The 25843-nt window shown below is 41.2% G+C and overlaps 1 protein-coding gene across 4 annotated transcripts in view; it reads left to right on the top strand.

Annotated features, from left to right (window-relative positions):
* Window positions 1-25843, top strand: part of NCKAP1L (NCK associated protein 1 like) — a 134576-nt gene that overhangs the window by 78465 nt on the left and 30268 nt on the right. For all 4 annotated transcript variants that reach the window (XM_070741000.1, XM_070741002.1, XM_070740999.1 and 1 more), the window contains 7 exons: window positions 4878-5096; window positions 6761-6891; window positions 9137-9234; window positions 9885-9978; window positions 11366-11448; window positions 11561-11641; window positions 23747-23840. In XM_070741000.1, coding sequence (XP_070597101.1) covers window positions 4878-5096; window positions 6761-6891; window positions 9137-9234; window positions 9885-9978; window positions 11366-11448; window positions 11561-11641; window positions 23747-23840 — 800 coding nt within the window. The remainder of the gene's footprint in view (window positions 1-4877; window positions 5097-6760; window positions 6892-9136; window positions 9235-9884; window positions 9979-11365; window positions 11449-11560; window positions 11642-23746; window positions 23841-25843) is intronic.

Below are 25843 nucleotides of genomic sequence, written 5' to 3' on the forward strand. Positions count from 1 at the left end.
GAAACACGAAGCAAATTGTCACCCCAGCGAGTGACACTGGTAAGGTTTTAAGTCAAGGACTTAACAGTTCACTTGAACGATGATGATCGTTCAAGCCACTCCCACCTGGTCACATAACCGGCAAGCCACTCCTACCCAGTCACATGACACTTAAGCCACACCCACAAAATTAGCCACACCCACAGTGTGACAGTGAAAATTTTGGCTGCCCATTACTGGTCACATCCCAGACGAGTGCACGTGTACTCCAGGCAGGGGTTGCAACTACCGCTGTTACCAGTGTGCTCCCGTGTAGCTCTGTGTCTCCGGCGTTCACAAGTGTGTGTCCAAACAAGATTTTGTTTCTGCGTGTGGAAAAGGAAGCAAAACCTCACAAGGGGACATGCACGTCCACGATATTTCAATGATTTTTTTATTTCCATGCATGCACAGAAGCAAAAAATCACCAAAATCTCACACATGTGTGCATCACTTCATGAGATCTTGCTTCCTGCGCATGCCAGGAGCAAAATCTCACTCAGATGTGAACGCACACGGGAGACATGGAGCTGTGCGCATAACTCAATTTTCGCTACCAGTTTGATGGTGTCAACCGTACTGGTAGGAACCCGCTACTGGTGTACTCCCTTTTTCGACACTCGGTGCCGAAAAAAGTTCGCCATCACTGAGCTAGATGGATGCATTCTCTACAACATTGTTTCCCAACCTTGGCAACTTAAAGATATTTGGACTTCAACTCCCAGAATTCCCCAGCCAGAGAATTCTGGGAGTTGAAGTCCAGATATCTTCAAGTTGCCAAGGTTGGGAAACAATGTTCTACAACATTGGTTTTCATGTTATATTAAGCCCTAATCTGGTGTGTTTGTTTCAAAGCCTTTTAAAGACTGAGCGACCTAGGGCAATTTAGCAATGAAAACAAGGTAAATGTTTTACAATATTTCTTTTGTTTGTCAGCAGTCAAGCGTACTGGAGCATGTAGGGAGAGACCCAGTACTGAATTCTTCAAATGATACCTTAACTGAATACGGTGTAAAATTCTGTTCATGAAATCATTTAGATATTAATCTATAGTTTAGTAGGGAGCCTGCTATATATGAGTCAGATGTTCTAACTGCTTGCTATAAGTCCTGGACCCAGTTAATTCTGCTTTAAATTAAAGTTTAAATCAGTACCTTTAAAAGTTGTATGCGTCTTTAACTACTGTATACAATATTGTCTTCTTGTAAAAAAAAATTATTTTTAACTACCTCTTTAACAAAGCTTATGTTCAGAGTTGACTCCCTCTTTCTGAGAGAGGTAAAATGGGGGCTCAGATTGTTGGGGGCAATAGGCTTACTTTGTAAAACTGCTTAGAGAGGGCGTTAAGCACAGCGAAGTATATATGTCTAAGCTACTGCTATTATTTTATTTATTTATTTTATTAATTAGATTTCTATGCCGCCTTATTCCTCAGACTCAGGGCGGCTCACATCAAGAAACAATACAATAGCTAGAAATCTCAAACTAAAAACATCCTAAAATCCCAATTTCTTAAAAACCCAATATCTTAAAAAACAGTCGCTCACATTCATCCACTCATGCATATAAATTCATTCGTCGGCCAGGGCTAGATGTTAAATTTAGTGGCCCCAAATCTGCCGGCAGAGGTGGGTCTTTAAAGTCTTATGGAAGGCAAGGAGGGGGGGGGTACGAATCTCTGAAGGGAGTTACAGTAGTTCCATAGGGCTGGGGCCACCACAGAGAAGGCTCTTCCCCCAGGCCCTGCCAGCTGATGGGACCTGGAGAAGGCCAGCTCTATGGGACCCAACTGGCCGCTGGGATACATGAGGCAGCAGATGGTCCTATAAATAATCTGGTCCAATTTATTTTGAGGAAAAATGCTAGTCCTTCCCTTTTTGTCTTGCACTGATAAATTTCTTAATGGTTTTCCAGCAGAGGCTGGCAGCTGGTTTTGACCATCAAGCCAAAGAAGAGAGCTTTTGCTTTGTACCATCTAATCCAGATGATGTTTCTGCCGGGAACTTCAGAATGCCTTTTGCCTCCTTCTGTAGCTCTTTAAAGAGGAGAGCTGCATCTGCTTTACCATCTGTTAGATCCCTCTCTTATCAGAAATAAATAGTGGGAAGCAATTGTTTTGTTTTGACACCAAGTTTTTTTTTTATTTAGATAATTATTTTGAATTGTTTTTGTTTTAGACACTACAAATAACAGCATATTGTATTTATGCATTCATTTTGTCTTGCTTTGAGGTGAGCCCCTTCAGTTTGAATTAAAGTGTATTGGTAGACATAGCAAGCAACAATAAAACGCCTCTTTGAAGCTTATGTGAACCCAATTAATAAAAATGACCTGCGAGTGTTTCAGTCCCAGAACTGAACTTGCTAGATCATGAACATCCACTAGATAGGTGATCTTTGTGAAGAGGAGCTAAGCAAGCTTGGGCAGGGCAGTCAGGGGATGAACTAGGGCCCCATAAGCCACAGCTCCAATACCTTGTTGTTATTCCTACATATGGTTTGTTCAGCCAGATGGTTTAAGTCTCCTTTGGTAGCTAACATTTAAAACTACTGGTATTTTTTTCTTGTCGTTACCCTACACGTCTCTCCATAAGCAAAAATCTAATCTAGTTCCAAATGTACCATCAGGCTTGACTTGTGTTCCTTGGATCCATTTTTCCCTCTTTGCTGAGGCATTCTGCTGAGGCCTGAAGAGGGAGCTGTGCCAGCTGGCTTAGGATTTCAGGGACGGATCAGCGCTTGAGGAATACAGTAACAGATCCTGTGCAGGCAGGGGTTGCTGGTTCCACTGCTACCGGGGCGCTATGCCTGCAGCTCTGTGTCTCCAGCATGAGCACACACATGTCCAAGCAAAATTTTGATTCTGCACATGTACAGGAAGCAAAATCTTGCACGGGGTCACGCGCATGATATTTCAGTGGGTTTTTGTTTTTGTTTATAAAAAGTTTTTATTTACAAATATACAATAAATACATTGGTTACAATTGACAATATAGACATGTCAAATTACAGGGAAAAAAGAAATGCGAGAAATGGGTAATCAGAGATTAAAACATTAATCCTGTCGAATTATATGCATTTGAGAATAGACAAAGACAAAAAGACAAAAGACGTCGACAAACATACAAACATACAGAGAGAAAGAAAGAAAGGAAGAGAACAGAAGAGTAGAGTAGAAGGAAGGAAAGGGCGGGCGGGTATACGGTAGATCTGTGTTAAAATTGTGAACTAGATATACTTTCAATAGCTCATTTCCTTATATCTAATATTTGAGATTATAGATAAATAAGAGAAAGTGTTGAATAAATCAAGATAAAGAGGTTTTAAGAAAGCCAGTCTAATTTTAGTATATATATCGATGTCTCATACATCTATTAAAAAGAAAAGAAAGATTTGATACCAGATTTGTATCTGTTTGAATATATACAGTTCTTAACATTTATTAGGCAATATTGTGTCAGTGGGTTTTTTGCTTCTGCACATACACCGAAGCAAAAAATCGCCAAAATCTCATATGCACGTCTCCTTGTGAGATTTTGCTTTCTGCACATGCACAGAAGCAACATCTTGCTCAGATGTGCACATATGCATGCTGGAGACACAGAGCTATGCGCGCAGCTCGATTTTCTCTACTGGTACAATAGCATCGACCATACTAGTAGGAACCCGCTACTGATCCCACCTCCTCCCCACTCAATCCCTGCTCTCCCCATGTGTTTTTTGTTGTTTGTTTGTTTTTAACATTTATGTTTTGAATTTTATGTATCTGTAAGCCACCCAGAGTTATGTTTGGTGTGTATGAGACTTCGGAGTGGAGAAGGGCGGCATACAAATCTAATTAATAATAATAATAGTAATAATAATAATAATAATAATAATAATAATAATAATAATAATAATAATGTTAAATTGATTTGTAGTTTTTTAATGGGTTGTTAGGATTGCGGGATTTTATTCATTATTGTTGTTCGACTTATTTTTATTATTGTATTTTTTAAATTATTGTAAGCCACCCTGAGTCCTACGGGATCAGGCAGCATAGAAGTTGAATACATTAAATTAAATTAAATTATCCTATGGTAAAATGGGGAGGGGCAATAAATTCGTTCAGGAATGAATGAATGAATGGTAAAGTAAAGTAAAGTGAGGTGAAGTGAAGTGAAGCGAAGTAAAATATGTTGTATTGTGCAGAATAGTGGCTTGCAGGTTGCAAGTTGATACATCTGTGTGTATTTTTTTATAGCTAGAGGTATAACAAGCAGGAAGAGGGAGATTATGATCCTGCTATATAGAATGCTGGTGAGACCACATTTGGAATACTGTGTTCAGTTCTGGAGACCTCACCTACAAAAAGATATTGACAAAATTGAACGGGTCCAAAGATGGGCTACAAGAATGGTGGAAGGTCTTAAGCATAAAACGTATCAGGAAAGACTTAATGAACTCAATCTGTATAGTCTGGAGGACAGAAGGAAAAGGGGGGACATGATTGAAAAATTTAAATATATTAAAGGGTTAAATAAGGTCCAGGAGGGAAGTGTTTTTAGTAGGAAAGTGAACACAAGAACAAGGGGACACAATCTGAAGTTAGTTGGGGGAAAGATCAAAAGCAACATGAGAAAATATTATTTTACTGAAAGAGTAGTAGATCCTTGGAACAAACTTCCAGCAGACGTGGTAGATAAATCCACAGTAACTGAATTTAAACATGCCTGGGATAAATATATATCCATCCTAAGATAAAATACAGAAAATAGTATAAGGGCAGACTAGATGGACCATGAGGTCTTTTTCTGCCGTCAGACTTCTATGTTTCTATGTTTCTATTGTTTCTCTTGGTTTTCCCGATCTTCCCCATAGGTCTTTGGCGCGACTGGTAAAACCAAACCCAAGTTCTCCAGAGATAGCGCGCCCCTCAGAAGTATTAGCAGGCGTGCAGGCCTACGCTACTTTCCTGGTGTCCCTGATGCATCGTGTAGGAGTGGATACTTCGCGCCTCCTCCGTGGAGTGCTCCTGCAGCACACCCAGCCGCTGGATGCAAGTGGGGAGCAGACAATCACCACACTCTATACCAACTGGTATGTGGCTGGAGGGGGGGGGGGAGGCATAATGGTAACCTGCAGGGAGAAAATACTGCTGTACAACTGTAGGAGCCAGGACATTATTTGTCCCAAGGTCACTAAGGTCAGTTTTACTATCTCCTTGAAATTCCAAAAGTCAATCCTGAAATATCTGAGATATTCATTAAAAAAATTCTTCTCGAGACTAGATACTACATTGAGGGTTGTCTATATTGAAAATAAGGCACTGTTTTCAGGTATGGATGAGCTGTTCCTTCTTTCCATTAGTGCAAAAGGATCTTTTAAAAAGGATGTCCAGTCAACGAAGCAGTGGAAGTGATGTACCTGTGCCTGGAGGCTGTTGGGGCCTGGATGGGTGTCAACAAACTCAAACTCAACCCAGACAGGACGGAGTGGCTGTGGGTCTTGCCTCCCAAGGACAATTTCATCTGTCCATCCATTACCCTGGGGGGGGGGGGGAACTACTGACCCCCTCAGAGAGGGTTCGCAACTTGGGCATCCTCCTCGATCCACAGCTGACATTGGAACATCATCTTTTGGCTGTGGCGAGGAGGGCGTTTGCCCAGGTTCGCCTGGTGCACCATTTGCAGCCCTATTTGGACAGGGAGTCATTGCTCACAGTCACTCATGCCCTCATCACCTCGAGGTTCGATTACTGCAACGCTCTCTACATGGGGCTACCTTTGAAAAGTGTTCGGAAACTTCAGATCGTGCAGAACGCAGCCGCGAGAGCCATCGTGAGGCTTTCAAGATTTGCCCATGTTTCCTCAACACTCCGTGGCTGCATTGGCTGCCGATCAGTTTCCGGTCACAATTCAAAGTGTTGGTCATGACCTTTAAAGCCCTACATGGTTTTGGACCAGACTACCTCCGGAACCGCCTGCTACCGCACGAATCCCAGCGACCGATAAGATCCCACAGAGTTGGCCTTCTCCGGGTCCCGTCGACTAAACAATGTCGTTTGGCGGGCCCCAGGGGAAGAGCCTTCTCTGTGGCGGCCCCGGCCCTCTGGAACCAACTCCCCCTGGAGATTAGAATTGCCCCCACCCTCCCTGTCTTTCGTAAACTACTCAAGACTCATTTATACCACCAGGCATGGGGGAGTTGAGATATTCCTTCCCCCTAGGCCATTACAAGTTATGCATGGTATGTCTGTGTGTATATTTGGTTTTATAATAAGGGTTTTTAGTTGTTTTATTATTGGATTGTCACATGCTGTTTTTATCATTGTTGCTAGCCACCCTGAGTCTACAGAGAGGGGCGGCATACAAATCCAATAAATTATTAAATTATTAATTATGATATGGCTGCAAATGAATAAGCTGCAAATAAAAAAATATCCTGCTTTATAGCAGGTATCCCTTCTAAGTTCTGATACCAAAGTTACTTAATGTATAAAGCATAATGCTTTATTTTGTCTTGTTTGTATGTATGTATGCTTTCTTTTTATGTCGTTTTGTTTTTATCAATGTAAATAACCAATAAATATATGTATATTTTTTAAAAACGATGATATAGTTGTGAGGCAAAGCCTTCCTAGGAAGAGTTTCTTGCTAGTAAGGTTTCCTGGCTCTTTCCACATAGCTGCCCTGCAAAATGTTTAAGAAAGTTGTACTTAGTTGTTCTTAGATGGAATAGATTTTGTTGGCATTTCTTCCCAGGTATCTGGAGTCACTTCTACGCCAGGCAAGCATGGGATCCATTGTCCTTTCGCCTTTAATGCAAGCCTTTGTCAGTGTTCCCAAAGAAGGGGAACAGATCTTCAGTGCTGAAGAATTTTCTGACGTCCTAGGTAGGTGTCGAAAGGCCTAGACAGAATCGTTCACAATTGGGTTATAATGGGTTACCTTATTTAAATTTAATCCCTGGTATTAGTAAATGAGCTGATAGGTTTGAATTGTATTGCCCACTTGAAGCTCTGGCATTTGCACCAAGCCTAGCTTGGCTCAGGCATATTTTGAGCATGTGAATTGCAGCTGAGTTTTAAATCTGTAGCAAATCATATGAAGCAGAGAATAATGGAATAAACCTCAGTAATGATGGAGGAGGAGGAGGCAGCAGTGACATTTCCGTATTGTTCATTAGCAAACTACATGGACCAGCAATTGAGTTTAGTACTAAAGTATTCAAAACCAATACAGCATCAACACAGGGAATCTTAACATCCAGCCATCTATTTCAAACATGCACTCTCCCAACAATATACAAAGATTAAAACGGTATTTGGCCCCGACCCAATTGGCAAAAATATATCCCAAATTTAATCCAAATAGTTGGCAATGCAAAAAAACCCCTAATGGCACCTTCTTTCAAATGTGGTGGTCGTTTTTCTGCAACAAAATAAATTTGGAATAAAATTCATAATTGGCTACAGGAGATAATTGTTCTTATTGAGAATTTTCAAAAAAGAATATAGTAAGGGGAAAAATATTTAATATTGCATATTACCACTGCAGCTAGGATTGAATTTGCCCAATTTTGAAAAATGCAGAGACATACCCGCCCACCCCCAGAAAAAGTAATAATTAATTAAATTTACGACTGTTCTGAAATTGATAAACTTTCATTGGAATTAAGGGGCAAAAAAGAGTCAGATTATTATGAGACATGGGAACAATGGCAGAAAGTTGAATTAAGGAAAAGAAACAAGAAAATCATGAGTAACTCCTAAATTGGTTAAAATGTAAATATGTGTAAATAAAAAGAAATGTATAGTTATATTAAAGGAATAAGGTTTACGTAAGAGTGCCCTGATGATAAATAAATAAGAAACTTTTTTAATGTAACAATGCAGAAGTACTAAAAGTATAATTGTAATTTTGTTTTTAAAAAAATTGTTTAAAAATTCATAAAGTTTTTTTTTTTAAGATTTAAAATAAAATCCTGGCCTTAAATGTAAGATCTTAAAGACACAACTTACAATGAGACAGAAACACATGGTTTATGCATGAGGTTCCTAGTTAGAATGTTCAGTATGTCATGGTGTTTGTTTCTTAGAACAATGGAAGTTTTGCAGTTGTCTCGCTCTCTGGCCTCAGTACTGGCAGGTAGTAACAGGGAATTGTTCCAAAGGTGCTTTTTCGGGAGGCAACTGGACTTTCCTGTTTTTTCCTTGAAGACATTTCACTTCTCATCCAAGAAGAGTCTTCAGCTCTGACTGGATAGTGGGGTATGGAAGGATTTATATTCCTTGCATACAGTTGGTCATTAGCATCCTTTTAGAGGTCCCCAAACTTAGCAACTTTAAGACTAGTGGACTTCAACTCGCAGAGTTCTCCAGCCAGCTTTAATGGAGTTGCCAAGTTTGAAGACCTCTGTTTAAAGGGTTTAAAGAGTTACTCACCTGAGTAATGTTCCTGGTTACTGTAGTCTGCAATTTTTCCTCTGGAAATCCATTCCTACTCCCACACACTATTCAAAGGTTGTTCATCCCAAATTCTGTACTCTACAGACTGGTAGCAGGGAAACGGCTCTTGGCTGTTTCTCAACCAGTTAGAAGACAGGGATGAACTTGGGACATCATACCAAATGGAAATAAAACTCTGTCTACTAAAAGTGGATAAATGTCAGGCCATGGGCCCTCTGTATACTTCCTGGTCTTTTTCTGAATATCTCTGAAGCTTTGCAAGACTATGCCACTAATTTCTGGCAGCAAAATGTTGAAAATCAACAACAAAAGTAAAAATTAATATATGACAAATATCCACTAAATTTAAGGTAATTATTTTGGCAACTCTGTCCATCTCAGACAAGCATATTGAAAATTCTGGTCTTAGTTTCTTGAATGAGTTGTATTACCAGTGCCATGTGGTCTTGGGTATTGTTTTTCTTTTTTAAGGCCACCAATAGGGTAAATGAGAAGGCTGAGATCTCTGTTGCAATTTTTATAACCAGAAGGTAATGAACCAACATCTGATGTCTCTTTTTTTCCTGATGTCTATAGTAATCCAAAGATTGACCCTGCTCTGGCTGCTTTAAGTAAGCATACTGTACTATTACACTATAATAAAAATGAATCCCTTTTGGTTTCCTTGCAGAAATGAGAGCATTGGCTGAACTCCTTGGTCCTTATGGAATGAAGTTCCTAAGTGATAACCTCATGTGGCATGTCACCTCACAGATGGTGGAACTAAAGGTATAAAGCTCAGTTGAGAGGAGAACAGATTGGAATCAGCTATTTTCTTATTTATTCTGGGCTTCGCTTCATGAAGCCATAATATAATTTATTTGGTTTGAGCAGTGGTTTTTATGAGTCCCCCACCATTCCACACGGTGGAGTACAGTATATTAAATGAGCTGACTGGTCTAGTTAGTCAACATGCATGAAACCTGCCTTTTGGATTAGAAGGAAAAGACATTGAGCAGAAGGTCTGGTTCTAGAAACTCTGCTAAGTTTCTTAGCGAGAGAATTGAAGATTGGCATATGGCTATTTCTCAAAGCTAAATGAGAAGCAAGCCGCTCAAGATAAATGTTATACAGTGGTACCTCGACATACGAGTCTAATTCGTTCCAGACCCGAGCTCGTATGTCTAAACTCGCATCTCGAACGAATGCCTTTAGACTTTATTTTTCGTGCCGAGATAACTGGAAGCAAGGAATTTTTGCGCCATCTAGTGGAAGCTCAGCTCGTATCCCAAATTTGAGCTCGGGTGTTGAACAGAAAGTTTGCTCGTGTCTCGGCTTGTAACTTGGAATACTCGCATGTGGAGCAGCTCGTATCTAGAGGTACTACTGTACTATCTTCAGAATTGTCATATGATATCACCAAGTTTTGTTCTTTCCAGAAACTTGTGACTGAGAATATGGATATTTTGGTTCAGATCAGATCCAACTACTGCCACCCAGAGCAAATGGCAACACTAATGCCCCGCCTAACAGGTAATGGTTCTGTACTTGTTCTTCCCTGCTTCAAGTATTCAGCAGTCATTGGTGAGACTAATAGAAAATTCAAGATTTATTTGTTTTTGTTTTTAAAAGAAAACACAGAGAAGCCACAACTAAAGAAGTCAAATCTGTTTTGATTCTGGGCTTTATTACTGACTTTTAAATGTACGTTTTCAGACCAAATCTTAGAATGGATGGTGATATGTCTCATTTCTCACTGTTTTGATAACCCCAATGATTTAGAGATAATAAATTCATTAGGTTTGACTCACTTTCCCCCAAGAACCCAGGATAGTGAGCATGACATTTCTGCCACCACTTTTTCTCATCAACAGCTCTGTGGCATAATGTGAGTTGAGAGATCATGACCACCCTCAAGTCATGTGGGAAGTTTTTATAGCTGAATGTGGACTTGGAACTGGATTTTCCCTCTTCTATAGCAGGGGTGTCAAACTCCAGGGACCTGCGGGGTACTTAGATCTGGCCCATGGGGTTCCCCTGGAAACAGCAAAGGACTGGCCTGTGGTGCTTCTACCAGCGCACTTGGGCCACCACAAGCCCCCCTGAAATGAGCGTCATTGAGCTAGCCACACCCATCCTGGTCCTCGGAGGTCAAGCACAACCCTCAATGAAATCGAGTTTGACACCCCTGTTCTATAGCACAATTTACCAAACTCTTTAGTAAAGCAGACTGGGAATTGGGTGTGGGGACAGAGCAAATTATGATGGCATAGTTTTGTCATGCATTACAGCATGTTAGGACAGCTATCTAGATATATCCTGAGACTAGCTAATAGGTTTGGGTGGGGTGGAGGGATGGGGAGGGAAATAGAATGGAATGGAATAGGATAATATATTGCCAAACCTCTGTGCAGAGTTTCTCAAAAGTGATTTTAGATTCTAAATATATTTGACATCATTAGAAACTTACCAGCAGATTCAGCCTTGTAAAAGCTCCTGTTGTTCTAGACATTGGTTTTAAATATTGTAATTGTTGTGTGCTCTCAAGACTATTTAGATCAGGGGTCTCCAATCTTGCCAACTTGGACTTCAACTCCCAGAATTATGGGAGTTGAAGTCTGCCAGGCTTAAAGTTGCCAAAGTTGGAGATTCCTGATTTAGACTATCTTGGTTTTCATAGACCTAACTCTACAACTCATGTTAATGTTGGATAGTTTGTCCTCTTTGGATGCCTTCTAAAGGTATTTATATGGAATGATCATCATTCTCAACTACTGTGTTTGTCCTATGATAATTTAGATGATAGGGATTGTGGATGTTATACTTCAAATACACTCACACACAACAGCTTGGGATAAACTAAGCTAAAGGTCTTGTGGTTCCTGGAAAATTGTGTCTAATCACAATCTCTTCTGTCCAGGCATAGATAATGTTCTAAAAAGGATGACAATAATTGGAGAAATTCTGTGGTTCCGGTCAATGGCACAGGAAGGACTTCAAGAGGTAAGTGGTGGGACACTGATACTCATAGCTACAAACAATTAAACAGAAGTTTGTAAGCAAAAAAAGGTAGCTCCTATTTGTTGCCTCACCTCTTGCATTCTAACATGGACAGGTGTTCAACAATCGTTGCCCTTTCCTGATGGGACCCATTCAGTATCTGAAAGAATTTGTCAACCCTGAGATGGACATAAAGGTAAAATTTTGAATGTTTTTCTTTCTCTTGTACGAAGCCTGTGGCCAGGCGGGTCCATTCTCTGCACTTTCTGAATGCTATATTGATGACAATACTGACTCTACCAGCACCATTGTCCTTTCTTTATCAGTATGCAGAAAAAAATGTGGAGGTGTAGATGAAAATTTATTTTGCAAGTGCCTTTTATCAGTCATCCTAGAATGTGTACATGATACTCACACAGATTGTAATCTGAAAGGAAACTTTATATCCATATAGAATCTGCTGATTAAGTTTAAATGCTAATTTTACCTTTTTAAATGCCTTTAAAGATGTTACAAAGAATGTCAGTATCTTTAGCATTAATTCAGTACATATGTTACAAAAGAGCTGGTGAATCTCTTAGCATAGATTAGATATTTGACGGGTTAGAAGTAGTGTTGGGAGAACCCAACTAAGTTCGGGTTCGGGTTCGGCACCCAATTTTTTTTAAAAAAATTGGGTTCCGAACCCGAACCACCGATCTTTCACCGAACTTTCGAGTTCGGCGCTCGGGAAAGCTCCAGGAAGCACCGCCGCCTAGCTGTCACCTTCCAGAACAGTCGGGGCACTTCCTGGCGTTCTCCCAAACACGAACCTTTGCCGAACTTCCGGGTTCGGTGTTTGGGAGACCGCCGAGAAGCACCCCGGCTGTTTCTGAAGGTGACAGCTGGGCGGCAGCACTTCCCAGAACAGCCGAGGAGCTGTCGGCCGGTCAGGAGGCACAAAAGAAAGTGGGGAATCCCACAAGGGAATTCCAGGGGCGGAGCTTTGACGTCACTGAGATGGCCTTCCTGGAGTCCCCGTTTCAGCCGGCCAGGAAGGATATCTCAGTGACGTCAAAGCTCTGCCCATTGAATTCCCCAACTCCTTTTGCGCCTCCCGACCGGCTGATAGCTCCCCAGCTGTTCTGGGAAGTGCTGCCGCCCAGCTGTCACCTTCAGAAACAGCCGGGGCGCTTCTCGGTGGTCTCCCCAATGCCGAACCCGGAAGTTCGGCAAAAGTTCGGGTTCGGGAAAGCGCCGGAAACCACCCCGATTGTTCTGGAAAGTGACAGCTGGGCGGCGGCGCTTCCCGGTGCTCTCCCGAACCCGAACTTTTGCTGAACTTCCGGGTTTGGGTTTTGGAGACCACCGAGAAGCGCCCCGGCTGTTTCTGAAGGTGACAGCTGGGCGGCAGCACTCCCTGGCGCCCCCCGAACCCGAACCTGAACTTTTGCCGAACGCTTGCAAAAATTCAGGTTCGGTACAAACCTGAACTTTGCAGGTTCAGTTCGCTCAACACTAGTTGGAAGCTGAAATTGCCAGCAGAGTGGCAAAGATTGTTAATCTGTGGCCCACAGGTAGCCAGCCATTACCTCAAGTTCTCTCAGAATGCCTTTTGGGAGCCAATTTCAGTTTTTTAAACTACAAGATGTCTTAAGGTTAGGCATGGTAACATTCTGGGAAGCCCCAGTTTTAAAATCCCCCAAACACTGAAATGGGCTGTGATCCCCACCCCAGTGATTGTGAATCAAGAAGAGACTACTCTTTCTATGACTCCTTGAGAGCACTTCCTGTGTATTTCTGTGAAGCTAAAAGTCAGAATTCCAACTCCCCACCCCTCAGACACAGTCCATACTTAATCTAAAATAAAAGATTCACCAGCTCTTCTGTAAAGTACAGTATATATTGATCTAATGTTAATGATATTGGCATTCTATGTAACACCGTTAAAGGCATTTTTTTCTGCACAGTTCTGAAAGTGTCCGATTTAAAAACTTTATTATTTCAGTGTCCCAAATCTATATTTTCTGCATACTTGTAAAAATTGCATCAAAGAGTGGAAGAGATGGAAGAGTGTAGCCCACTGGCTCACATTCCTATATTAACTTTTCAAGCCCACCTTATTATGTCTCTATCCTGTTTCCTTTTTTTCTCTTCGTGCTGCTCAGTTAATGAGGCACCTCTTTCACTAATAGTGTCTGCTATGTTTTAAATGTATCACGATTTTCTTCTTAGTTGATATTATTGTGTCATTGCATTTTTAACATCTCTGGAGCATCATTCTATCTTGGCAGGTGATGTGCTGATGCATATCTCACACACATACATATAGCAGGCACAGTTGAGCAAATTGTCTCTGTTATCTATTAGATTAGTTTTATTAGATTTTTATCCTGCCTTTATGACTTTATAAGTGACTCAAGGCAGCAAAGAAGCATCCTCTTCTTTCCCCCCACAACTATTCTGTGAGGCTGGGCTGAGAGAGAGAAGACTGGCCCCAAATGATCCAGCTGGCTTTCATGTCTAAGTTGGGACTGGAACTCACAGTCACCTGGTTTCTAGGTCAGCATCTTCACCACTACACTAACTCCATTTGTTCCGTTTGATTTTTCTTTTATAGTTTTTCTAGGCAGCTGTAGGCTATGAGTTGCAAGCAGTCTCTTTTTCAATCTGGCATTTTATTCTGATTGGCAGTAGTTCTCCAAGATCTTTATCCATATTTGCTAAATATTGGAGAAGGGGGTATGTGTTGTGGCTTCTTCCACTGTGAAATTTTAATTTGTAAGCCACCCGGAGGAATCCTGTGTAAGTTGGATAGCCTTATATATTTGTTTAACAGATAAGTACATAAATATATCTGGTTGGTTTTAACTGGACATGCCAGGGGTTGAATCTTGGACTTTCTGTTTGTAGATCAGATGCACTTGTTGAGCAATGGTCTTACATGAGCATTATCTTTGTTAGATTGGACGAAGAATGGAGTCGAAGCCGGTAGAATGAAACAAGATGTCTCTATTCATTCTCTAATAGCAATATACTAGTAAACAGCAAAGGATTCAGGCTGGCAGTGGTCTTTATACAGGGGTAATAGCTATTAGCCAATAACTTTAAAGTATTTTCTCACAACTAATGGAGACAGCCATTAGCCAATAGTTTTAAAATATTTAAAGTTAGATCTGATCTAAATGTAATTCATAAAATCATATATCAAAATGTCCTTCCTGTTAGTGACTATTTCACTTTCAACCACAACAACACAAGAGCACGTAATAGATACAAACTAAATGTAAACTGCTCCAAACTAGACTGCAGAAAATGCAACTTCAGCAATAGAGTGATCAATGCCTGGAATTCACTACCTGACTCTGTGGTTTCTTCCCCAAACCCCAAAATCTTGAACCTTAGACTGCTTACAGTTGACCTCTCCCTTTTTCTAAGAGGTTTGTAAGGGGGGTGCATAAGCGCACCATTGTGCCTACCGTCCCTGTCCTACTGTCCAATTGTGTTCTTCTTTTATATGTTTGATGCTTGATGAAACAAACAAACAAATAAACTTTTCCCACAGTTAGCGCAGACCAGAGTGAAACCTTCCGGCTGCGCCTGTGCAATTAGTCTTCATGCTTTATTGACAGTGCTACTTGATTGAGCTCAAAATCTGTACTGTAGAAGGAGCTACACCAATGCATTATTTTATCTCTTGCTTAATTCATTAATCCTCATTCCTGACTGAGATGGACTGTGTGATCTGCTGTGCTACTAACTGTGCCTTTCCACTACTTGGAAGGTTTGGCAGAAGTTCACCAGTGCCTCTGGAGAGCCCGCGGCTCGATGTGTTTTAATTAGAGATGCCACGGAAGCAAATTTAGATCTTAATTTTGCCCTTTCCAATTGTGTGTCCTTGGTTTCTTGTTACTCGGCTTGCCACTTCCTCCGTTTCTTTCTATAAATCCAATCGGTTTTTGCAGCTTGTAAAGCAGTAAGTGAATCAGGCTTTCAAGTGCATTGGGACTTTCAGAATTCCCTGGGACAACTCGGGGTTTTAAGTCAGTCTTCCCCAAACTGTGTTGGTCCTCAACTTACAACAGTTCTTTTAATGACCATGCGAAGTTACAGCGGAACAGGAAAAAGGTGACATGACATTTTCCACACTTATGACCATTGCAGCATTCCCATCATGGTCACATGATTTACATTATTATGCTTGATGGCTGGTTCATAATTATGTTGGTTGCAGTCATACGTATGGGTCCCTGGGTCATTTTCTGATGAGCAATGTCAATGGTGAAGCCGGATTCACTTAACAATGGTGTTACTAATATAACAACTGCAGTGATTCACTTACAAATGTGGTATAACTCCTTTAACAAATGTCTCACTTAGCATCATAAATTATGGGCTCAGTTGTGATCATAAGTCAAGAACTACCTATATTCAGTGAGAACAGTTAAAATCCTAGGTTCAGAAAGCTTAGAACTACGTCGCCTTAAACATGACATAAGCATAGCCCATAAAATCATCTGCTACAACATCTTTCCTGTCAACGACTACATCAGCTTCAACCACAACAACACACGAGCACACAACAGATACAAACTTAAAGTAAACCATTCCAAACTCAACTGCAGGAAATACGACTTTAGTAACTGAATAGTTAATGCATGGAACTCACTACCTGACTCTGTAGTATCATCACCTAACCCCCAAAACGTTACCCTTAGACTATCCTTTGTTGACCTCTCCTGATTCCTAAGAGGTCAGTAAGGGGTGTGCATAACTGCACCAACGTGCCTTCAGTCCCCTGTCCTAATATTTCTCTCTTACTAGTACTGTATCATGTATATAAACATTGTTATATCTTTGTATACTTTGTATACTACCAATTCGTACATGAATGAATGAATGAATGAATGAATGAATGAATGAATGAATGTATGTATGTATGTATGTATGTATGTATGTATGTATGTATGTATGTATGTTTTTATGGATGGATGGATAGATAGATAGATAGATAGATAGATAGATAGATAGATAGATAGATAGATAGATAGATATGGGGATAGAGAATTTTGCAATATATATATATATCCCACCACACTCTGTGGCCAGCCAGGGATGGTATTTGCAGGTTCTCCGAACTACTCAAAAAGCTGGCTGAGGAATTCTGGGAGTTGAAGTCCACAATTTTTTTAAGTTGCCAAGGAAGGAGACCCCTGTTTAGATAACTCAAGGTGGCAAACAAACCTAATACTCCTTAGTGTCCTGGCACAGAGGTCTCTCATGTAAAGAGATTACTCACAAAGAAACCACTTTTCATTTTGTGATTCAAAAGAATTCTGAAATTCAAGATCTGTCTGAATGTTGCGGCTTTCTTTCCTCTCCCTGTGCGCACTCCATTAAATGCACATTCTGTGTTTGAGCCTAGTCCTACCAGCTGGGTCAGATACAGTATTAACTAAAGCCCTATTCTTGTCCCTCCGTTGCCTTGATAAGGACAGCAGCAGCAGACAGAGCGCACACGAAGAATATAAATGATGAAACTGATTTAAATTCATAGCTCAGTTAATTAGTGCTGTTCTCTGCTTTCTACCTCGCCCCTCCCCCTGGCTGTATTAGACTTAATTGCAATCATTACTAGTAGCGGGGTCCCTATGAATAAATAGAAGAAATCTTGACTTCATTATTTCCAGCTAGTAAGTGTGAATATAGGAAGAAAGAAATTCGAAGCATTGAACATTTCTGCAGAATGACAAACGGGGACACAAATCACAGGCTATGGGGAGCCACCCAGAAACAAGGGAAGCACGGGTGGAGAAAGATCAGGATCAGAGTGCAGATTCTGCACTCCAGAGGCATTTGCAGGAATTGAATCAAGCCATTTCTACTTGGGACTGATAACCAGGAGTCACATTTAATATGGAGAGCCAGTTTGGTCTAGTGGTTTAAGGCAGGGGTGGGTTCTAACCAGCATAGGCCTGCCGTCTTTGGGGCTACCAGTGCGCTCTCCAAGGCCATCGCAGGTGCACGCGCATCCGGGGGGCACACCCGTTGGTGCAAGGTTTGGCTTGAAATTTTGCACAAGTGTGGGTGAGATTTTGGCGATTTTCAGCGATATTTTTGCTTTTTGCACACAACCAGCAAAAAATTGCCAAAATCTCGCTCGTGCAAGCATCTTCTTATGATATTTCGCTTGCTGTGCATGCGCGGAAACCAAATCTTGTGCACACATGCACGCATCCAAGACGCGCAGTTGCGTGCGCATCCCAAAAATCGCTACTAGAACGTAGCACTTTACCATTCCAGTTGCAGGTCATCACTGGTTCTAACTCACTTGGTTCGCTTCCTGCTGTGGGGGCATGTGCCTGCGCACTACCTAAAAATCTGGTATTCACTTACTTTGCTACTGGTTTGAACATGGGAGCACGTGCATGCGCTCTCTTCACTCGCTCGCGGTGCTTCTGTGCATGCACAGAGCATCAATTTTGACATCTGGGCGGGTGGGTAGAGCTTTTCACCACCACTGCTATCGGTTTGCCCAGATTGGTGAGAACCGGTAGATTTACCACCACTGCTTGGCAGCCTCTACATGGCTTTATCATGATGAAGTTACTGGCGTATTTTTGGCTCTAGCTACCCCAGTGGCATTATAGCATTGGCTGAGGGTTTTTGGAAAACGATTGCCTGACTGATCTTGCTTTCCTGAGTAATCTGCTTAGCTAAGTGTTGCTGCCCACCCCAATCCAGCTGTAAAGCCTTAATGCTCCTGTTATGTCACTCATGCTCAGCTTTCCTGCAGCTCTGCTGCTATAGTTCTCTCTTTCAACTGTTTATTTTTAAAAAAAATATATTTTTATTTTGAATTTTCAAAAGTTTTACAAACATACTTAAAAACACATAATAACAATGAGATAAACTGTTTCAGCTATTTAGAAACATCACCAAGTTTGTTATGGAGTTGCTTCTCTCCAAAGAGATGAATAAATAGCAATAGCATTTAGAATTATCTACCGCTTCACAGTGCTTTACAGCCAGCTCTAAGCGGTTTTACAGAGTCAGCCTATTGCCCCCAATAGTCTGGGTCGTCATTTTACTGATCTTGGAAGGAGGGAAGGCTGAGTCCACCTTGAGCTTGGTGAGACTCAAAAGCCACCATGGTAAGCTTCTCTTCTCTTTGAAGAATAAGTTGTTTCTGATCTCTTCTCATTTCCCTGTTCTCATTCCTGTTGATTTTTAAAGATATATATATAAACAAAGATTTTAATGCAGCCTGAACTACTACATTAATTTTAAAAAGCCAAGTCCCGAGTCTGCGGAGAGGGGCGGCATACAAATCCAATCAATCAATCAATCAATAAATAAATAAATAAAACATACATACATACATACATACATACATACATACATACATACATACATACATACTCTGTTAAAAGTTATCCGCTAACAGGTATTGGTTGATTCTTTTGAAAGGAAGTGGTGCCACTGAGTGGCACTGTCACCTATACCTCCATCATTGAGTTTTGGTGAACTCTACAAGAGTGCTTGAGGCTGAAGAAGAAATAGAGATGGTAGTGGCAGTGATGCTGACACGGAAGGTCCCTAACTGAATTAACATAAAAATGAATAATTCCACCCACCCACCAACCCCTCATCACACCTTGGCTTGAAATGTTTCCCTAGTCCAGGGGTAGGCAAAGTTGGGTCCTCTATGACATGTAGACTTCAACTCCCAGAATTCCTGAGCTAGCATGATTGGCTCAGGAATTCTGGGAGTTGAAGTCCACAAGTCATAGAAGAGCCAACTTTGCCTACTCCTCAATTCCACTTGAATCTGAGCTTTTCATATTCTACGCATTTCTGTTTTCACAATGCACATTATTACTTGGGTAAGGCAATGCTTGCGTGCTGGCAGATACGGTGACATGTACCACCTGTGGCACACGTGCCATTGGTTTGCCATCACGGATATAGGCTCTCCTTCTTGAGAAGGGGTTTGGACTAGATAGAAGACCTCTAAGCTCCCTTTCAGCTGATTGATGATTTGCTTAACAACTGTGGCAAAAAGGTAATAAAATCAGGCATGATTCACTTAATGACTGCCTCACTTAGTGATGAAACTTCTGTTTCCAATTGTGGTTGTAAGTTGAGAACTATCTGTAGGTTGTTAGGTTGGTTATTATTATTTTTTATTATTTATTAGATTTGTATGTTTTAATATACAGTTTTGGCATTTGGCAGGTATGTTGGATACTTGGAAACCAAACATTTGGGGAGCCTATATTTAAAATCCTCTGCTTTTGATATTTCCATAGAGAAGGTACTTGCAATTTGCACATGATGCAAAGACTTCCTTATTTTTGTTTTTGCACAATATGTAAATGGAATCAGTAAATAAACAAGATTAAATTTTGCACCCAAAAGCAATATTTGCAACTGTGTTTTATTGAATGCAATTATAATTGTAGCTTGGTATGAGGTATAAAGCAGAGCACACTATTTGCAGCTTTCAACCTTATTCCTGGTTTGTTTTCTATGCAGACTATAACTACTCAGAACTGCATCATGATTAAAAGTAGGGTACACAGTCAAAAAATTGCCCAAGCAAGTGAAAAAATACTTTGGTCATCTGTTGTATTAATTCTGCATTGTTTTTGATTGGGTCAATAAATTATGGCGTAACAGGACACGCGATTTCACAATGCTTTTATTTATTTCAGGACCCACAGTGGTGAGATGCACACACAGTGGGACATATGTTTTTGAGCCATGCAGCTACAGGATAGTCTTTCTTTCATTTGCTTCCAAGAAGATGGAAGGGGATCTCATTTTAAGTTGCTCCGGATTCTTGGCACAAGCATCCCTATCAGTCTACAAAGTTAAACGAGCTTGTATTTGCTGTAAAAAACAGAATGTGAACCAACACCCGGGAGTTAAGAATTGGAAAGATCTGTAGAAATAAGTTCCCTGTGTTTAGATAGCCTGTACCAATTCTGTGTGCTGAATTGGTACAGGCTACCTAAATGAGAGGGTGGATAATCTGTCATTCACCACCAGCCTCTCTGCTTAAATCAGCTTGTGCGCTTCCCAGAGATGCTTGATAGAGTGGTAGCAGGAGCCGACCTGTTCCGCTTTAAACAACCGTAAATGTTTTAATACTTTCTTTAGCCTCCAGCTGCTTTCTCTGTCAGCTTTACATGAAATCAGCAGAAGACTCACAGCCACTTAATTCCTCTTCTCCCTTCTGGCTCTTGGAAGTAACTGAAAATTTTAAATCCAGTTTGTATGTTTAGAGAGTCAGTGGCCCCATTTTAGGAACAGAGCAGCAGGAATGCAAAGTGGCCTTGGTATTATTCTGGCCGGTTCACATCATGCTCAGCTGATCACGGATGTTGAGAATTGAGAGATGGATGTGTTTTGGTATTTTTATTTATTTATTTTGTCCAATACACAATAATACACAATGAAGGTAATAGAGGACACCTTCGGGGAAATAGAATTGGAGAAAGAATAGAAGAGAGAGTATAGGATAAAATAATCAATGAGAGAATAGAAGAAAGATATAGGGATAGAAGAGAAGATATATGGGATATAGAAGAGACAATAGAACAGGGGTCGGAAGGCACTCTAGTGCACTTATGCACGCTCCTTATCCTAGGCCAGTGTTCTTGACATCCCTGTTATAAACCTTTAGGACTTCATCCCCATTTAGAGAGCTATGGATGTGTAATGGTTATCACATGGTTACGTGCAAAGTGTCAGCAGTCCCTATGGCAGATACAGCAAAAGAAACTCCTGGGACATTATATTACCAAGAGTATAACTTTACTGATAAATTCCACATAGGCACCGAAGACCCAAAACCAGTTCTAAAGTTTTTGCATGCAGAAGCAGCATGGGTAAAATTCCCCTTTCTCTCCTTAAATCACACACTGTTCATTGTCCAGCAATCAATACAGTCAATTTGTTTTGGGGAATGGTCTGAGCATCTTGGAGCTTCCTCTTCATTTGAAATTGGGTACTAACACATTGCTAGATGACAGTCGGCTCTCTTGCATTCCACGATTCCCTCCCAAGCTCCCCCTTACATTCCAAACTTTCTCTCCTCCTCCCTGTTTCTGTTGTCTGGTTGCATGACACAAAGGGCAGGAAGGCAGGGAGAATGGCCTTGAGGCAGGGGTGGGTTCCACTTACCTTTCGCTACCGGTGCGCATCGTGAATGCAATTCTACTTTTGCGCATGCACAGAAGGACATTTCAAGCTAAAACACAGCTGAGAAGCCATCAAAAGCAGGAAAAAAGCACAAAAAATTACACAAAAAAAGATGGCGGAACTCATCGCCCAGGAAAGATGGCACTGGAGCTGTCACGCCTAAATTGCATCATCAGCAAGCTGCTACTGGAGCTCCCACACCGGGCTGCACTGATAGGAACCCACCCCTGCCTTGAGGGACAGCAGGACCAAGATAATAAAAGAAGACTAATTCCAGGACAGCAATGTAACCTGAGTAAATGCCTCATATGAGACCTTCCATAGTTCTCACTCATAAAGGTTGAGAGGGGGCTCACTCCAACTTGCAAGCCTCTGTTATTATAACTTTACTGTTCTGCCTGACTGGGCTCAGGCAATGCGTAACAGTCCAAGGAAAAGAAATCAAACACACACGTGCTCTGCTAATCAGCAAACTTGTATTAGATAAACAAAAAAGGGTTACTCAAAAACAGTTCTTAGTGTCCGAAAACAATGATAGTGCAAGGCTTACTTCAGCCGCATACAAAAACACAGGAAAACAAACAAACAAAGACAACCTGGAATGAGCAAAGACGTTTCAGGAGTCCTTTTGAATCTCTGGAGTAAACAGCAAGTCCCAGAGTTTTCACCTCCCACTTGTCTGAAAAAGCTGGGTTGAAAACTCCAACGGCACGGAACAGAAACTTCAGAGCAGGAACTACAAAATAACACAGATAAACAGCCACAGTTTGCCTTGGCCTTTGTTCCCTTTTATCCCTTTAGCCCTCATTAAGGGAACCACACCCAGCCCTCAGTATAAGAACTACACCCAGCCCAGGTGCTACTAAAATGACTTGCAATACTCCTTCAATTGATCCTTTCTTTGCATAGCTCTTCGGCTATGCAGATCAATATATTGATCTGCAGAAGAACCCAGGGACGAAAGACTGTCTGAGGGACTGCATGCCAAATCCCCTGGGCTGTCTGCTGAATCCTGCGTACCAGTGGCCTCGTCCTCTTGGCTGTCTGCCACGTCTTCCTGGCTGTCTGCCACATCTTCCTGGCTGTCAGCCAGGCTTTCGCATACACTTTGTGCCGCGTCTCTCCCAGCTGTGGGAGCAATGGCTGGCCCAGGCCCAAACACAACACTTTACAATGAAAACAGCACTTACCTGCACTTACATTTCATTTTAAGTCTACCTTAGCAATTACTCTGAATATCTCTGAACATTTTCCTTTCTTTTTTGCTTTGCTTCATTGATTTTGTTCCCGAATATGCAAATATTACTGAGACAAAACACTAACAAAAATGGTGTAGTTTTGTGTCCTGTCTAGGTTAACCATGGGCAAAACAATGTTGAATTATCTAATATTTCCTTTCCATCTTGGTGAGAGAAGTGTTTTCTGAGTTACGATAAGCCAGATAGTGATGCTGATCAAATTTCCATTTGTGAAATAGTATCATTTCAGTATTAGTCTCTTGTGTTTCCTGCAGCCAGAGCTATAATGTGTAGAAAATAACAGAGTGTGAAATATAAGCTTTGCACATGTATATGTTTATTATAACGAAGCTTAAGCATCATGAAGTGGAAATAAAATAGCAAAGTTCTGAGGGAAAATAAGTAGATCTCTTTTTTCCCCTGGGTCTCATTTTTTAAATTTCCTTTAAGTAAGAGGATCACACATTGCTTTATATGAGATTCAATTTTGCTCTTATTTTCAGCTTACATCCCAACCAACCAAACCATACTTTGATTTTTATAAAAAGTGAATCTGTACTCTTTTTGTAAAAAACTACCACTGGAGGGTGAAGATACGTGATCTTTTTGTTATTATTTTAATTATGGAGAGTTACGTTGCTCTCTTTCTAGCAACACGGGAAAATATATTGCTTTCTTTCTAGCAACGCAGGGCAAAAATATGGCCCATTTGCAGTCTGAGGTCACATAATCTGGAATTCTACCATGTTTTTTGCTTAATGTGGTGTAGACCAGATCCACCATGGTGACAGGGAATGTTATAAGAAAGAGAAAAGGGACAAAGTCCAGCAGCAGTTGTATCCCTCTCATAAGATCTGATTCTGCCATCCCTTTAGGTGACTTTGAGTATCTTCGAACTGGCCACTGCTGCAGGACTCCCCTGTGACATCGACCCAGCCCTGGTCTCTGCACTCTCCAACCTGAAGAAAGGTAAGGACACAACTTATCAATATTTATCTGGCTTGCCCCATTAAGATAAAAGTATAGGACACCACCGTGCCTTCCTATATCATCTAGGCAAGTTTCCGGCTAGGGCAGTGATGGCGAACCTATGACACGCGTGTCAGCACTGACACGCGTAGCCATTTTCAGTGACACGCGGCCGTTAAGGAAGTCAGGTGTCCATTTTTCCAGAGAAATATCGTCGCTTCGCGTTCCCTTTCATTGGGTGAGCCGATTCTTTCCATTAGAACGAAACCTGTTCCTTCCAAAGAGCCCCTTTCTCTCTCTCCTTCCTTCCTTCCTTCCTTCCTTCCTTCCTTCCTTCCTTCTTCCCTTCCTTCCTCCTTTTGCCTCCTCCTTCCCTCCCGTCTTTTCCCTTCTTTTGAAGTTTGCTCTCTGCTTGCTTTTTCTGTCAAACCTTTGCAAGGATATCTGTCCCAGGCTTCTGGAAATAACCTGCAATTCACGTGAGAATTCACCGTTTCAGTGAGTCTTTGGGGCAAGGGCACCCCGCCCTCTCCTGCAGGAGTTTTTTTTTAAAAAAAAGAGTCCGGGGACTATTCTGCAAAGTGAAAGTAAGACTCGGCGAAGCTTGTTTGTTGACTTGAGGTCAAAGCTTGAGAATCTAGAAAGGTGCCGCTTGGAGAATCAAGAGGGAGTGCCACTATGAACAGGAAATTTGGAGTGCCTGGAATCGGTTACCAGACACTTTTAGCACAAAATTATGGTTTTTTTCTCAAGGTGACACACCACCCAAGTTATGCTGGGTTTTTTGGCGAATTTTGACACACCAAGCTCAAAAGGTTGCCCATCACTGGGCTAGGGGATCTTTCCCAGCACTAGAAAAGATCCCCTATCTGGAAACTAGGCCCTAGACGATACAGAAAGATCCTGTATCCTCTAGCACTGGGAAAGATCCTCTTCTAGGGAATCGGTCCAAGCTGAGCATCAACTCAGCAAAAATATTTAATCTCTTGTCTCCAGGAGCTGTCACTGTTTGGATGCCATTGCTGGTTTGTTTGTACTGAAAAAGCCCACTGCCAGATCCTAGTGAAGAAAATGCAGTTATCTTGCATTTTTAATTCTGCCTTTCTCAGTTGGCAGGGGCAGTCTAGTATGTGTAATAAACAGTTTTATGGGTTCTGAACATCTCTGTGGGTGAGATATATGCAATCTCTTACTTAGAAATTCATTCACACACACACACACACACACACACACATATATATATAGAGAGAGGAAGTAACATATTTTTTGCTGATAATGAAAAGGAAAGGAGACTAGGATAGATCTATTTCAAGCTATTTTTCTCCCATCAGCTAGCCATATCCTTAGCGAGATTTGAACCTGGGGAGTGTAAGGCAGTAGCTTTAACATCTACACCACAGGTTCTCCTCCTTTCAGCTTGTACCAGGGAAGAGTTATATGTTTTTTTTCTATTGAATCTCTCTCTATCTCCCGATCCCTCTCCCTCTCTCTCTTCCCCCCCCTCTCTCAAACACACACACACATTCTTTTATTTCCTATTTTCAAAGCCTAGATAATCTAGACAGATGAGGCGAGAGTAGAATTGTGATTTGCACATCTTGAATAATTGAAGGCACTAGAATATTAGAATAAGTAACTACAATCCCTGTGGAAGTGCATGCTTATCTTTGATCAGCTGATTAGCTCTATGACCATCTTTTCATCTTTCTTTGATTTATGATTATCTTATGATTTATGATCTGTGACTTATCACTGTTGTTTGCATGTGCACTGAGAGCTTATGCACCAGAGACAAATTCCTTGTGTGTCTAATCACACTTGGTCAGTAAAGAGTATTCCATTCCATCTTCCACCTAGTGAACACAACAGCTCATCTGTTAGTGAAAGACAAAGGAGCAGAGTCTTAGCAACTTCTTGGCGTGCCCATAAATCCTGCTTTGTCCACAGAAAGACTGCTGCTCATATCATGAAAGTATCTGAACAAAACTACAGTCCTTCTATCC

The sequence above is a fragment of the Erythrolamprus reginae genome, chromosome 2 (genome assembly GCF_031021105.1).
Source record: "Erythrolamprus reginae isolate rEryReg1 chromosome 2, rEryReg1.hap1, whole genome shotgun sequence".
Classification (NCBI taxonomy): domain Eukaryota; kingdom Metazoa; phylum Chordata; class Lepidosauria; order Squamata; family Dipsadidae; genus Erythrolamprus; species Erythrolamprus reginae.